Source organism: Geospiza fortis, unplaced genomic scaffold, assembly GCF_000277835.1.
Source record: "Geospiza fortis unplaced genomic scaffold, GeoFor_1.0 scaffold538, whole genome shotgun sequence".
NCBI classification, from domain to species: Eukaryota; Metazoa; Chordata; class Aves; order Passeriformes; family Thraupidae; genus Geospiza; species Geospiza fortis.
This window is the reverse complement of record NW_005054368.1, coordinates 3,030,188-3,042,529: the sequence shown is the minus strand read 5'-3', so window position 1 is coordinate 3,042,529 and position 12,342 is coordinate 3,030,188. Positions and strand designations below refer to the sequence as shown.

The window sequence follows — 12,342 nt, the reverse complement described above, 5'->3', positions numbered from 1 at the left end:
GATCCTGTGCCAGCAGCATATCCTGGGGAACGTGAGCCCAGGAGTGTGTGACACCCAGAGGGCTCTGTCCCGATGCTGTGCACAGCTGAGCTCGCTGCAGTGACCAGCAGACAGGCCCATCCAGACTGGGATGCCCAAAATGTGGCCATCAGCCTGCAAAGCTGGCAGTGCAGGATGGATGAGCTGGGCCCCCAGGCTGATGGCAAAGCCCTTGATCAGCTCCTGGGAACAAACCCGGGAAGCCCCAGTTACAGAAAAATAATTTTTTTTTGTGTGTGTTGGCCTTGTGCTCAGCCTGGCTGTGTCTTGGCAGGGGTTGCTGGTTTGTTTAATGAACATGGAAATGGGAGGGGAGGAAACAGCCAGGGAAGCATTACAAATTGCTTCAGAGCAGTGGCATTAAAAGTATTTGTGCTTACCATGTCTTCTAAACAAAGAGCTCAAAGCATGGCAAGTATTATCCCCATTTTACTTGCAAAGAGGTAAAAGTAGGAGAAGCTTTGCCTCTGCTCACAGGCAAGCCCACAGAAAGTGGGAGAAGCACAGAGGTCTCACCTGAGGTCCTGAGGGGATGGTGGTGATGGTGAGGGTCTCTCTGGGCCCTGGCCCAGCAGCTCTTCCTCACATTCCTTCACACTCATCCCTGAAGCACCAGCTCTGTTTCTTTGTTCACCTCTGACCTCTGCTCTGAAAGATGCTAAGGCTCCAAAATCTTCCTCTTCATGCAGCCAAGTTTACCTTCCTTATCTCCCTTTCCAATCTCTTTTGCAGCTGAAGCTGTGGAACAAGTACAGAGTCTCCAACATTCCTTCCCTAATATTTATCGATGCCTCCTCTGGGAAGGTGGTTTGCAGGAACGGCCTCCTGGTCATCAGAGATGACCCTGAAGGTAAGACCTGCAGTCCCTTGTGCCACAGAAACACGGACACACAGCTTCCTTTTCATCTCAGTTCATTCTGAATGGCCTGGGGGGGAATGGAACAAAGAACTATTGTCATAATTAACTATTCAAAGCACTGTGCTATTTTCGGCGTAAAATTTTCTGCATCATTCCTGCCAGATCTTGTGTTTTGGTTTTGCTTACTGAAAAGAACAAAGGATTTCCCTCTAGGATTTTTGTCTGGAGTGCTAATGAGGAAAAGGTTAGTCTAACTGAAACATGAAGTTTGGATTTTTCCCTAATGGAGGCACATGGACAGACAGAATGAGGGCCCAGACCTTCCATACCTTGGGAGCAGAATCCTTCCAGAACACTGAGTGTGGCTTTTATCATTGACATCACACTCAGGTTAATGCATTTCCCATTATTTAAAAATTAAACAGAAAAATGTTACTATTCTCCCTTGCTGAGGTTTGCTGTGCTGGCAGTCGGTGTTAAATCCATCTTCCTCCAATTTGGAAAAAACCCAAATGAGCCAAATTGGGAAAAAAAAAACCCACCCAAATGTGCCCTTTCTCACAGACCCTGCAGACCCATCAGTCATCTGCTGTAGTTGTCCATTCATTTCTTTTATTACTGGCTGATTGTTTCTTGGTGCAGTAAATCCTGCCAGAGTGTTTAATTCAGTGGCAGGAGCTGTGCAGCAGGAACATGTTGTGGCCTGAGCCATCTGTGATGTTTCCTCCTCTCTGGCTGAGCACATGGATTGATTGCTCTGGGAGCTGGCAGCAGATGATTCAGAGCATGTTTTTGTGTACACACACAGCTTGCTTTGGGGTGCAGAGGGTTGTGTGAGATATATATAGAGATATATGGATATAAACACACCGTCTTTTGTATATATATAGCTAAGGTTTGTAAATAAAGACCTGTATGGATATGTGTGAAAATATATGGTTAGTGTCAGCTTAAGGGACACATTCTGACTGCGTTCCTGAGCAGGTACCACCTTGCCCTCTCTTGCTAAAATAAACACTGTTGATAAGGAAAAGATGCCTCATCAGGCACAAAACCAGAGCAGGCTTTGTGAAGCTGAAGGTGCTGTGACTTGGGTGAGAGGTGACCCTGGCTGCAGTGCAGAGCTTGGCTGCCTCACCTCAGGGCAGGGCTGTGGTGGTGCCTGACAGCTGAGGTGTTCTGCATCCCCCTTGGATGGGAATAAACCCCAGCAGGGTTCCTCAGACAGGATCCCCTGTATCCTGAAGATGGGATGTTTTTTCTAGTGGAACCTTTTGAATCTGTAAAAGCTGCATGCACATGTTACCATCTTGTGTCTTCTTTCCACCCCTATCCCAACCCCTCCCCAGGTCTGGAGTTCCCCTGGGGGCCAAAACCCTTCAGTGAAGTTGTTGCTGGGCCTCTGCTAAGGAACAATGGGCAGACACTGGACAGCAGTGCCTTGGAGGGCTCTCACGTCGGGGTCTATTTCTCTGCACACTGGGTGAGTAGGAGGTGCTGGGCAGAGCAGTTGGACTGGGCTCAGGGAGAGTAAAGACCCCAGGCTGGCTGGTGCTGAAGAATTTAAGAGTTTAAGAAGAATTTAGGATGCTTTGATCATCAGCGTTGCAGTGGCCTGTCACCCTCAGCTGGCCCTGTAAGGGGGAGAGTAGTCAGATTTTAAAAATGGAAGAGGTTTTGTTGATAACTGACAGACCATAAACCCCAGGCACGTTCAGACACTGCAGCAAAGATGAGGTGACAGCAGTTCATGGTCACTGGGTCACCTGGCCCTGCTGGGTGTGGGGCTGGTCCTGAGCAGGAGACAATTCCTCCTTATGCTTGTGTCTTGCAGTGCCCGCCGTGCCGAAGCCTCACGAGGGTGCTGGTGGAGTCCTACAGGAAAATCAAGGAGGCAGGCCAGAAGTTTGAGATCCTCTTCGTTAGTGCAGACAGGTGAGGCAGCCCTGACACCCTGTGCAGGCAGAGCAGGTTGGCTCTGACATCAGAAATCTGCCTGAATCCTTTCCCTCTGCCCCGTGGGGAAGTGCAGAATGGGGTCAGCCAGAGCAGGTCTGTGCTTCACTTTGTGGCTCTGGGCTCTGAAGGATGCTCAAGCTGCTGCTGTCACCATGATTTGACATTCAGATGCCCTGGAGAATTTGAAATATTTTACTGGGAAAAAATACACCATGGACTTTTTAATATTTTACTGGGGTAAAATTCACCATGGACTTCTTAATATTTTACTGGGGAAAAATTCACCGTGGACTTCTTCATGAAGGGCTGGGGGCTTTAAATTTGGTCTAACTCTCTCCCAGCTGATGGGTTTTGGTGGGAGGGATAAAAGGCTTTGCAAGGCAGGTTTTTAATGAGGAAGGAGCCTGGTTAAGTGGAGGGCTGTGCATGCCATGCCCTGTTCCCCTGGCACAGGTCAGAGGACTCCTTCAAGCAGTACTTCAGTGAGATGCCCTGGGTGGCTGTGCCCTACGCGGACGAGGCCAGACGGTCACGCCTGAACCGACTCTACGGCATCCAAGGTAGGAAAGGCCACACTGAGGCACAGATCTCCTTCTCCCCCCTCCTTTTCTTGAGCATTTGTAATGTCTCCTCTTGTTTAACTAAGCCAAGAAAACAGCAAAGCAAAGCACAGTGCCCCAGGCAGAGCAGCTTCATGTTTCTGCTCTCCACAAACTCACATTCCTACCACCTGCCAGGCAGGCTGTTAGTTGAAACAGGACTTCCATAAACAACCTAATTCTTCCTGGAAACTTGGAAGCTGTTTTTTGGCTTGGATGTTTTTTGTCTAATTACTGATTTATTTATTTTTTGCTATTTCTTGAAGGCTTAAATTTCATTTTCTTGCTGGTTTATGTAATGCAAAGGCAGGCCATGTTCTGTGAAGGGGCTGAGGAGGATGGCATCTGGTTTATGTTAGTGACATGAATTACAAAGGAGAGAGTGTTTGATGTAAACCATGGCTTTGCTTTTACTGTACATGCCAGTGCCAGAATTCCAGCAGCCCTGGCTGCTCACAGGGGCAGGGAGAGACTCTGTGTGTCTGGGTGGCTTCAAAGAGTCTCAAAGATGATAAAAGCTCACAGCAACCTTCCTGGGGGCTGGCACCTTGTTCCTGCAGGGGACAAACTGCAGCACAGAGGTGTGCCAGGTGACTGGCTGGTGAGGAGATCTCATGTATGTACAAAGAGCTTCTCTCTGTGGTTAAAGGGTCCTGCTGCAATGTGGCTGTTCCTCTTCTGTTTCTGTGTGATGTCATAGAATCAGGATATGCTGAGTTGGAAGGGACCCATCAGGATCATAGATCCAACTCCTGGCCCTATGTAGGACACCCAACAATCCAACCCTGTGCCTGAGAGCTTTGTCCCAATGCTTCTTGAGCTCAGACAGGTTTGGTGCTGTGAACATTTCCCTGGGGAGCCTCCTTCAGTGCTCAACCACCTCTGGGTGAAAAAAATTTTTCCTGATATCCAACCTAAACCTCCCCTGACTCAGCTTTGTGTTGTCCAGGTGGGTGCAGGCTGGCTGAATGTTCTTGTGGTCTGCAGGGAAGGAGGAGTTTTGCCAAAGGAGGCTGAGGGCTTGGGAAGAGTGACAGGAGAAATAATCCCTCCTTGGAGTCCTCTCCAAACTCCCCCTCTGGTGTTAGCTCAGGTGCTGCCACTCAGCCCTGTCCCCTGACCTTAGCCCAAGAATAACCATCAGCCTGCTTTAAATAGCCATCAGTTTGCTGCTTAATGACCTTCCCATGAGGCAAGAGCTTTCCAAATTCATCCCTCTTTTCCCAGCCCACTCACAACCCTCTCCAGTGCTGGTTTCAGCCCAGCGCTGCAGGACTGCTGCCAATTTCACTGGGACTTTCTGTAAATAAGGTGTCCAGACATGGATACTTGAGCACCAGGCATGCTGTAGCCAGGGAAGCAGTAACAACAGCTTTCCCTCCAGCTCCAACCTTCTTAAAGATATCTCTCTTTGTTGTGCGCCGAGCTGAAAATGTAAATATTGGCTCTTCCCCTGCACTCCAATCCCCTCCTCTGCCCAGGTAGCTCCCATGTCATCCCTGAATCTCAGCTCCATGCAGATTTGGGGCTGCCTGCCTGTTTGCAGTCAGGTTTCTCACACCAGCTGGGACAAAACCTTCCTGCAAACAGAGCTGGATGTCGTGGGCTCTGCTCATCACCACACGTGGTTATTCCACCTAAATGAAAAATTAGATCTTTGTAACCACATCTGCATTTCCCACAGTCATGGTTCTGATCTTGCCTCTCTGAAAGCTCTCTTTGGAGCTGCACTTATGATCAGTGAGAGTGTCCAGGTTACCATCCTGGTGCTTGGGTTGTGAGCACAACATGAGGAGGTTTCCCTCTGTTTTTTGAAGGCTGAGTACTGAAACAACACAAGAGTTTGTCTGTCCTGTCTGCTTTAAGTTCCTGAGTGGTGAAAAGCAGCAAGAGAGTCAAATCTCTTGTTGTTTTAGTCCCATGTTGGCCCCTACAACTTTTAAAAACTCAGTTTAAAATGCAAGTTGAGTTATAGGCCTTTATTTGGGTTTACTTTGAATGCCTCTATTCATAACTCATGTGCACTCAGAGGCTGTACCCTACCACCTCTAGTAAATTGCTTCTGGGTGCAGTGCTGTTCTGAGAAAGAGCCATGGCTTGTGTTGTGGCTGCTTAGAAATAATTCCCCTTTGTGCAGGCAGCTCCCAGTCCTGCCTTGGGCGAAATCCTCTGGCCTTAGCTCTCCTTCCAGGGATGGGCAGCAGTGATCAATTTGGTGCTTTGATAGGAATCACCCCTTATTGTTGTGTTCCCCAGTATTCCCCCTGGACTCTGTGGTGTCTCTTTGGGATTTGCAATGCCTTCCAAAAACTGTTTCTCTCCTTCCCCATGGTTTAGCCCAGACACCCACAGGTCACCCTCACAGCCTGGAAATCACTGCTACAGGAGATTTCTGGAGCTTTCTTCTGAAAATGTGACAAAACAGCAATAAAATGCACCACCTGTGCTGTGGTTGGTGTGGGGTTTGCTTCACTTAGATTGTGATTGCTCACCCAACAGACTTCATGCAGATGAGATTTCAATATCGGGTCTGGGGTTTAATGTATAAATATGTAAATGCCTTGCCAGTTTCGGTAACAAACCATTTGGCCCCTGTGTTTTCATAAAATGCTGCCCCTGTGGGAGCCAAATCCATTTTCTAGTGCATAAAATCCAACCAAGGCTGTCTATGCTAATTCTCATCCAAGCTTATACAATATTCATTGCAGTGTCTGATCGCTGATTCTTCTTGATAAGTAAATTCTGGTGTTATGACTTAAGGCAATTACCAAATCCCCCAAAAGGCACTAAAATAACAAATAGTGGCTGGGACGAGCGGGGAGGGGGAATTATTTGGGTTAGCAGGTGTGAATAACATTAAGGATGGTTTCCCTGGTCCTGCAGGTCTGTGTCCCCTGGAAACAGGGTGTGTCTTTTAGGGGAGTAGTCCCAAAGGTCACCTGAGAAGATGAGGATGTGAATGATCTTAAAAAATATTCTGTTTTCTGATTCTGTTTTGTATTTGCAGTTGGAGGTTCAATGGCTGGGTATTGGGTGGGTGGGGGGAATCATCTGCATATGCAAATTAGGTGAAGTCTAAAGGAATGCTTTGGGTAGTGGATGAAATCCTTGATAGCTGCAGAATCACAGCGATCTGTCTAAATTGAGCCCTTAATTTTCCCAGATCAGCAAAGCTTGTTTGAAAGCTCTGCCGGGAGTGCTGCTCAGGCTGACTGGTGACCTGAGAAGCCTGTCCCTCATGTATCATGGATGGGAAGCAGGCGTTTGGGGTGGGGCTGGCAATCCTAAAAGGACCAAGATCCGAATCCTGAGGATCCTGCGTGCTGCTGAGCCCCGAGTGCTTCTCCCGGTGTCAGTAGCACTTTGTGCCTCTAAGGGCAGGGCCAGCGTGAGATTTCCCAATTCCTTCCACTCTGTTTAACCCATCCCTGCCCTGGGGCTACACTGAATTACCAGCAGGTAATGAATAAGCCTTTTTGTGATACAAAATGGTTTTCTTGGCGTACCCTAAGGATCTGCAAGCTCAGCCATTGGGCGGGTTCCTGCACTGCTGCTTAGCACCAGCCCCGGCGCAGGCAGGAAGGCACCCGGGCTGGAATGCCGGGAATGCGGCCGCTGCCTGGACCTGCAGGCAGGCTGGGACACACAGATGGCCGAGTATTTCCTAGAGAAACGCCTCCGATTCAGAGGGCTTGTGAGTAACCCACTGTTGGGCAAACACGGGAGTGCACAGTGCCAGCAGCCTGGCAGGGGCACACACGCTGCGTGCCCCCTGCTCAGGGAAGGGCTCTGCAGGGAATTTCTGAGGAATGAGCTTTAAAATGAACCTTGGGATGAAGGGTAGGAGTGTTTGTGCTTCCAGGGATGTTGCTGGGTGAAGGAGATGCTGCAGAGGGAGCAGAGCAAAGCCCAGGTGATGAGCAGTGACAGCAGCACTTTGCACTAAATGCTGGTCACTTCATTTGTCCCTTGGGGCCTGATCCTGCTGTCTCCTCTTCCTTCCTGCTGGGATGTTTCTTTGTCTCCCTGATGACAGAGGAATGGTGTGCTTTCCACATGAAGTCACCAACGGGAGCCACTCCTGCTGACCCACCCGTGGCTGTTTTGTGGCAGGAAAGCCGGTGCTTTATCAGATGGGCTGGTCACCAGCTGGTGTCCAACCTGCCCCACCGCAGTGACATTTGATTTGTGACCTGTGCTATGTCTCTGCTGCAACTTTGCTCACCTCCTGTACAAAGCTCCTCCTTTATGGTTAAACTTTTCAGCCCCATAGATCAGGTTAAAATGTTGCTTTTCCCCAAGGGCCAGACCATCACTGGATATTCCCTGAGCCACATCCTGCCAGAATCCTGTAGACCTGGACATTCCTGCACAGCTTTGTTAGTCTCCAGAGGGATGTGCTGTGGAAATGGCTGGGCCATTAGTGCAGAGTGCTGGAGGGCTGTGGGGGCAAAAATACATGGTGTTCTTCTGGGAAGGAACACACCCTGCTTCCTGGCCACTGCTGTCTGCATGCCTTGTGAGTGAGTTCCTGGGAATTGGGCTCTTCCAGAGGCAGCCACATCTGGGCACTGGGATGGTGGTGCAAGAGGGAGGGTCCCTGGGTAGTACAGTGGCATTTGTACCCGCGGGCAGCAGCTGGGCAGGGAGAGGCAGGCAATGCCAGAGCTGTCTGTCAGCTTCCTGCTTTGGCTCCTGACTCACAGTGCTCTGCTAGGACGGAAACAGGATCCAGGGAGCTTGATCCCTGTGGGAATCCACAAAACCAGAGGGTTTTGGGAAAGCTGCAAAAGGCAGGCCTCAGAGACAGTAGAACTGTGATTAGAGCTAAGCAGCAGCCATGAGATAGGTCAGCAGAAAAATTATTTAAAAAGTAGAAAAGCAAGGACAAATAGAACAATGGTCTGTGTATTAACGCTTGTCTAGAATAACTCTAAGCTACAGAAAAGTTTATCTAGCAAGATATTAGGAAGTTTGAAGCATAATAATGGAGCTCTGTGCATTGTGTTTTAAGGCTCACAAGCAGGTATTGTATTCAAAATAAGCAAGCATTGTTTTAACCAAAGGTACATGTGCTTATAGTGGTTGGATGGAACTACTGTCAATGTGCTTTTGCTTTGTGTGATTGGTCAAAAAACTTATAAAGTAAGTTGTAACATTAAGTTCTTGGTCTGCTGCCTGGGGTGTGAGCTGGTGGCATCTTCCCATTGTCATAACCATGTAATGAGACTGATGCTGGAAAACAAAACAGCTCAAGGCACGTTCCACAGCAGTCCCGTCCCGTTTGTGATTTGTACAGAGCCCCCGGCCGGCGATAGATGCCCACTGGGTGAGCTGCACGGGGGCAGGAGCCTCGCTGGGCTCCTGCCAGAGCCAGAGGCCATTGGAAAAAGCCTTTCTCCCCACACCCTGTGGCTGACCATTCATGCTTTGGCTGTTTTTTCCCACTGCAGGCATCCCCACTCTGATTGTGCTGGACGCCAAGGGAGAGGTGATCACGCGGCAGGGCCGGGTGGAGGTGCTCAACGACGTCGAGTGCCGCGAGTTCCCCTGGCACCCCAAGCCCGTGCTGGAGCTGACGGACTCCAACGCCGTGCAGCTGAATGAGGGCCCCTGCCTCGTGCTCTTTGTAGGTATGGATGGAGCATCCCTGCTCTGAGAGCAGAGCCTGTGCTGGGGAAGGGGGCTGGGTGACCTGCCAGCTTGGCTAGAGCTGGCCACGGGGCTGGGGACCTGCCTCTGGTGATGACAAGGGAAGGGATATCGCTTCCATTTCCATTTCCATCACTGTGTGCTCACAGAAAGGCCTGTGGAAGCCCCTCAGCCCCTTTCCTGTACCACAGCAGCTCACAGGGGTTCGCCAGAGCCTGCTGTGCCCATGGGGCTCCTGCAGCTCTCACACACCACCCTGGGATGCGCTGGAGCAGCGATTGGCAGCACAGAGGAGCTGTCATAACGAAGGTGTGGTGGTGGCTGTGGATAGGAATGCTGATGAGCTGTTGGCAGTGTGAGAAATACACTGTCACAGCTGGTGGTGGTGGAGATGGGAAAAGCCTTTCTGGAGCAGGGACTTGAGGCACACCTGATGTTACAGAGGAGTCAGAGGAAGTGTCTGTGCAAGGGATTAGAGATCTGTGCTTGAAACCACAGCTCAGGGCTTGAGCCCTGAACAGGGCTGTGACAATCAGAGCAGCCTTTCATGCTCTGCTGGTCCTTGATTCTCCCAATTCCCCTGGCTGCAGGACAGGTCAAGTTTTTCCCCAAAGTTCCTGTCCTTTCACTGCTAACCCACACATGAAGCTTCCCTGCAGTTAGAAACAGGCCTAGAGCTACAGTTGGCTCATTCTTCCTCGCTTCCCTGCCAGCAATGGACACAATAACTCAGGAAAGGGCATGGCTGGGATGTGCTGTGCTGCAGGCTGAGCCCTGGGTGAGCAGCCCTGAGGTGCACACAGCATCCCAGGCAGGGAATTGAGGGGTCCTGAGCTCTTGGGGGGTGCAGCTGTCCCCTGTGTGCTGTGTGGAGTTTAGGGGGTGTGCTTCTTCAGCCCCCCTTGCCTTGCTGGTGCTGTGCCTGGCCCAGGGCAGGGCTCGTGTCCCGCTTCCTCGTGTGCCCTTTGTGAGCAGCACACACTCCTCTGCAGCTCTGATAACATGGCCCTTGCTCCTTTCCTTCTTCCCTTTCAGATTTCCTTTTGACCCTGGTTATTTATTCAGCAGAGCCCAGCAGGGGATGTGAGCACACAGCCAAAAATCCTCTCCTGACGTGGGAAGGGCCGGCTGGCCACGCCAAGCCTGATGGATTGGGGCTGGCGCTGCAGGCCTCTGCAAAGAGTTATTTTTGTCTTGCTCTGAGCAAAGTTTTTCTATCACCTTGCTGCAAACAGCTCATCAGGGGAACAGCTGGGGCTCTTGCTTGCTGCTTTTGGGGGTGGATGGTCTTGATGAAACCCACCAGTGATGTGCTGGGGCAGAGATGCAGCTGGTGCAGGGAATGGGGGCTCCTGGCCAGCTTTGTCCTGCTGGGAGAACCCCCAGCCGACCAGTGCCTGCACTGCACAGGCAGCAGCACCCCCAGGAGAGGGCAGGCTTAGCAAGTGCTGAATAAATGCTGACTGATGTACCTCCTTCCCCAGAGGGGTTAGGGCTGGGTTAGCCAGAGTGTGCAGGGCTGCCTGGAGCACCGCCAGCAGCTGATGTTTGTAGGAAGAGCAATCCCTGCAGACACCCCCAAGTCAGTGTATTTATCACTGCCCTGCACGCAGGACAGACCCTGAAATCCAGCATGCAGCATCTCTGGAATCTTTGCTTGGAGAGGAGGACAGGGATGTGTGAAGCAAGGGCAGAGAGTTTTCCTGGCATGAGCATGGCTTGTCCCAGCTGGGGCTGGACCTGTCGTGGTGGTTACATCAGGGACCACGAGGGGAGACAAGGGGCTCTCTTCTGCCTTCTTCCTTTAATGCCTAAAAGTGGTCCCCAGATTGGGATCTTTTAATCTCCACACTTCCCAAGGATACAGACTCTCCTCTTTCCAGCTCACTATTTGAACTTCAGTGGTGGCTGGCATTTGATTGATGCTGCCATCTCTTTCTGCCCTACCTCTGTCAAATCAAAGCTGCCTTCACAGCGCTGAGACTGGAGCAGTAGAGCTGCAGCTCAGCCATCCTGAGGCAGAGGGACAGTGGGTGGCGGGCAGGGGTGGCAGCAGCCTCAGATCAGTGCCTTTGTTTGGTCTTCAAAACACACTCAAACCACAAAGCAGCTTTTTTGTGCCTGTTTGTCCCTGCACATCACCAACAGCACCAGGGAGCGAGCAGTGGAGTATTTGGGGAGCAGGAGTTTCTCTTTAGTTTGGTGTTTCCCTGTAGTGCATTTCCCTGATTCCTCCAGAGCTCTGTGCCTTTGAAGTCCGTGTGGCGCATCTGGGCTCCGGCTTCCTGCCTGGTGGTGCTGTGGGACAGAGCTGCCAGCTCCTGGCCCGTTTGCATCCTTTGATCCTAACCTCCTTTTTTTGCCCTGCCTCTTTTTGTTTTGTTTCCACCACCCCGTGCCCTGCAGATTCAGAGGATGACGGGGAGTCGGAGGCGGCGAAACAATTGATTCAGCCCATAGCTGAAAAAATCATAGCCAAGTACAAAGCCAAAGAGGAGGAGGCACCGTTGCTCTTCTTCGTGGCGGGTGAGGTAAGTGAGAGGAGAGCACAGGGCTGTGTCCTGCTGGGTACAGGGACTGAGCTGAGTTGGGTACTGCTGTTTTTGTTGTTGTTCAGGGGGTAAACTGAGGCACAGAGCTACTGCAGCTGTCAGGCAGCACAGAGCAAAGCCAGACTTGAGTCCTGGCTCAGTCTGTGCTCTCCTTGCTGGATATTACTTCTAGCAAAGGGTTTGCTCAGAGATGGAAAAGCCTGAAGGTGGGAGAGGAACAGGCAGAGTGGGGCGGTGGGAGGGAGTGGAGCTGCCATGCTGGGGCTGCTGCCTGCTCAACCCTGAGGCAGGAAAGTGGCTGGGCAGGGGAAGAGGAGCAGGCTTTGAGTTTCAGCCTGGCCCAGCTAGTGAAATTTTGACTGTTTCCCTGAGCTGACCATGTTTTTCTTGGCTGGGATGGTATTTGAGGCATGTGCAGACTGTAGTGCCTCAAGTCAAAGATCTGCTGGAGAGAATGGGAAGCGGGAAAAGTGGAGGACTTCTGGCCTCCCTTGCGTAGACACTTTGCCTTGCTGCAGTCTGACAAATGAAGGTTTTGTGTCAAAAAAGCTCCCAGCACCCCCAGGCCTGCAGTTCCCCTCCCACATCCCTGCTCAGGGCCTGGGCAGGTGGCAGCGGCTGCGCCTGCTCCGTCCCCGCACGCCCACGTCACACTGCAGTGCTCCATGCGCGGAGCCCTCCG

General features: G+C 51.2%; 1 protein-coding gene across 1 annotated transcript in view; it reads left to right on the top strand.

Moving 5' to 3' along the window:
* Positions 1-571: 571 nt before the first annotated feature.
* The window catches only part of NXN (nucleoredoxin), a 14,235-nt gene continuing 2,464 nt past the window's right edge, over positions 572-12,342 (top strand). The window contains exons 1-7 of the mRNA XM_005424478.2: positions 572-583; positions 772-889; positions 2,248-2,381; positions 2,733-2,833; positions 3,311-3,417; positions 8,910-9,089; positions 11,515-11,639. Coding sequence (XP_005424535.1) covers positions 572-583; positions 772-889; positions 2,248-2,381; positions 2,733-2,833; positions 3,311-3,417; positions 8,910-9,089; positions 11,515-11,639 — 777 coding nt within the window. The remainder of the gene's footprint in view (positions 584-771; positions 890-2,247; positions 2,382-2,732; positions 2,834-3,310; positions 3,418-8,909; positions 9,090-11,514; positions 11,640-12,342) is intronic.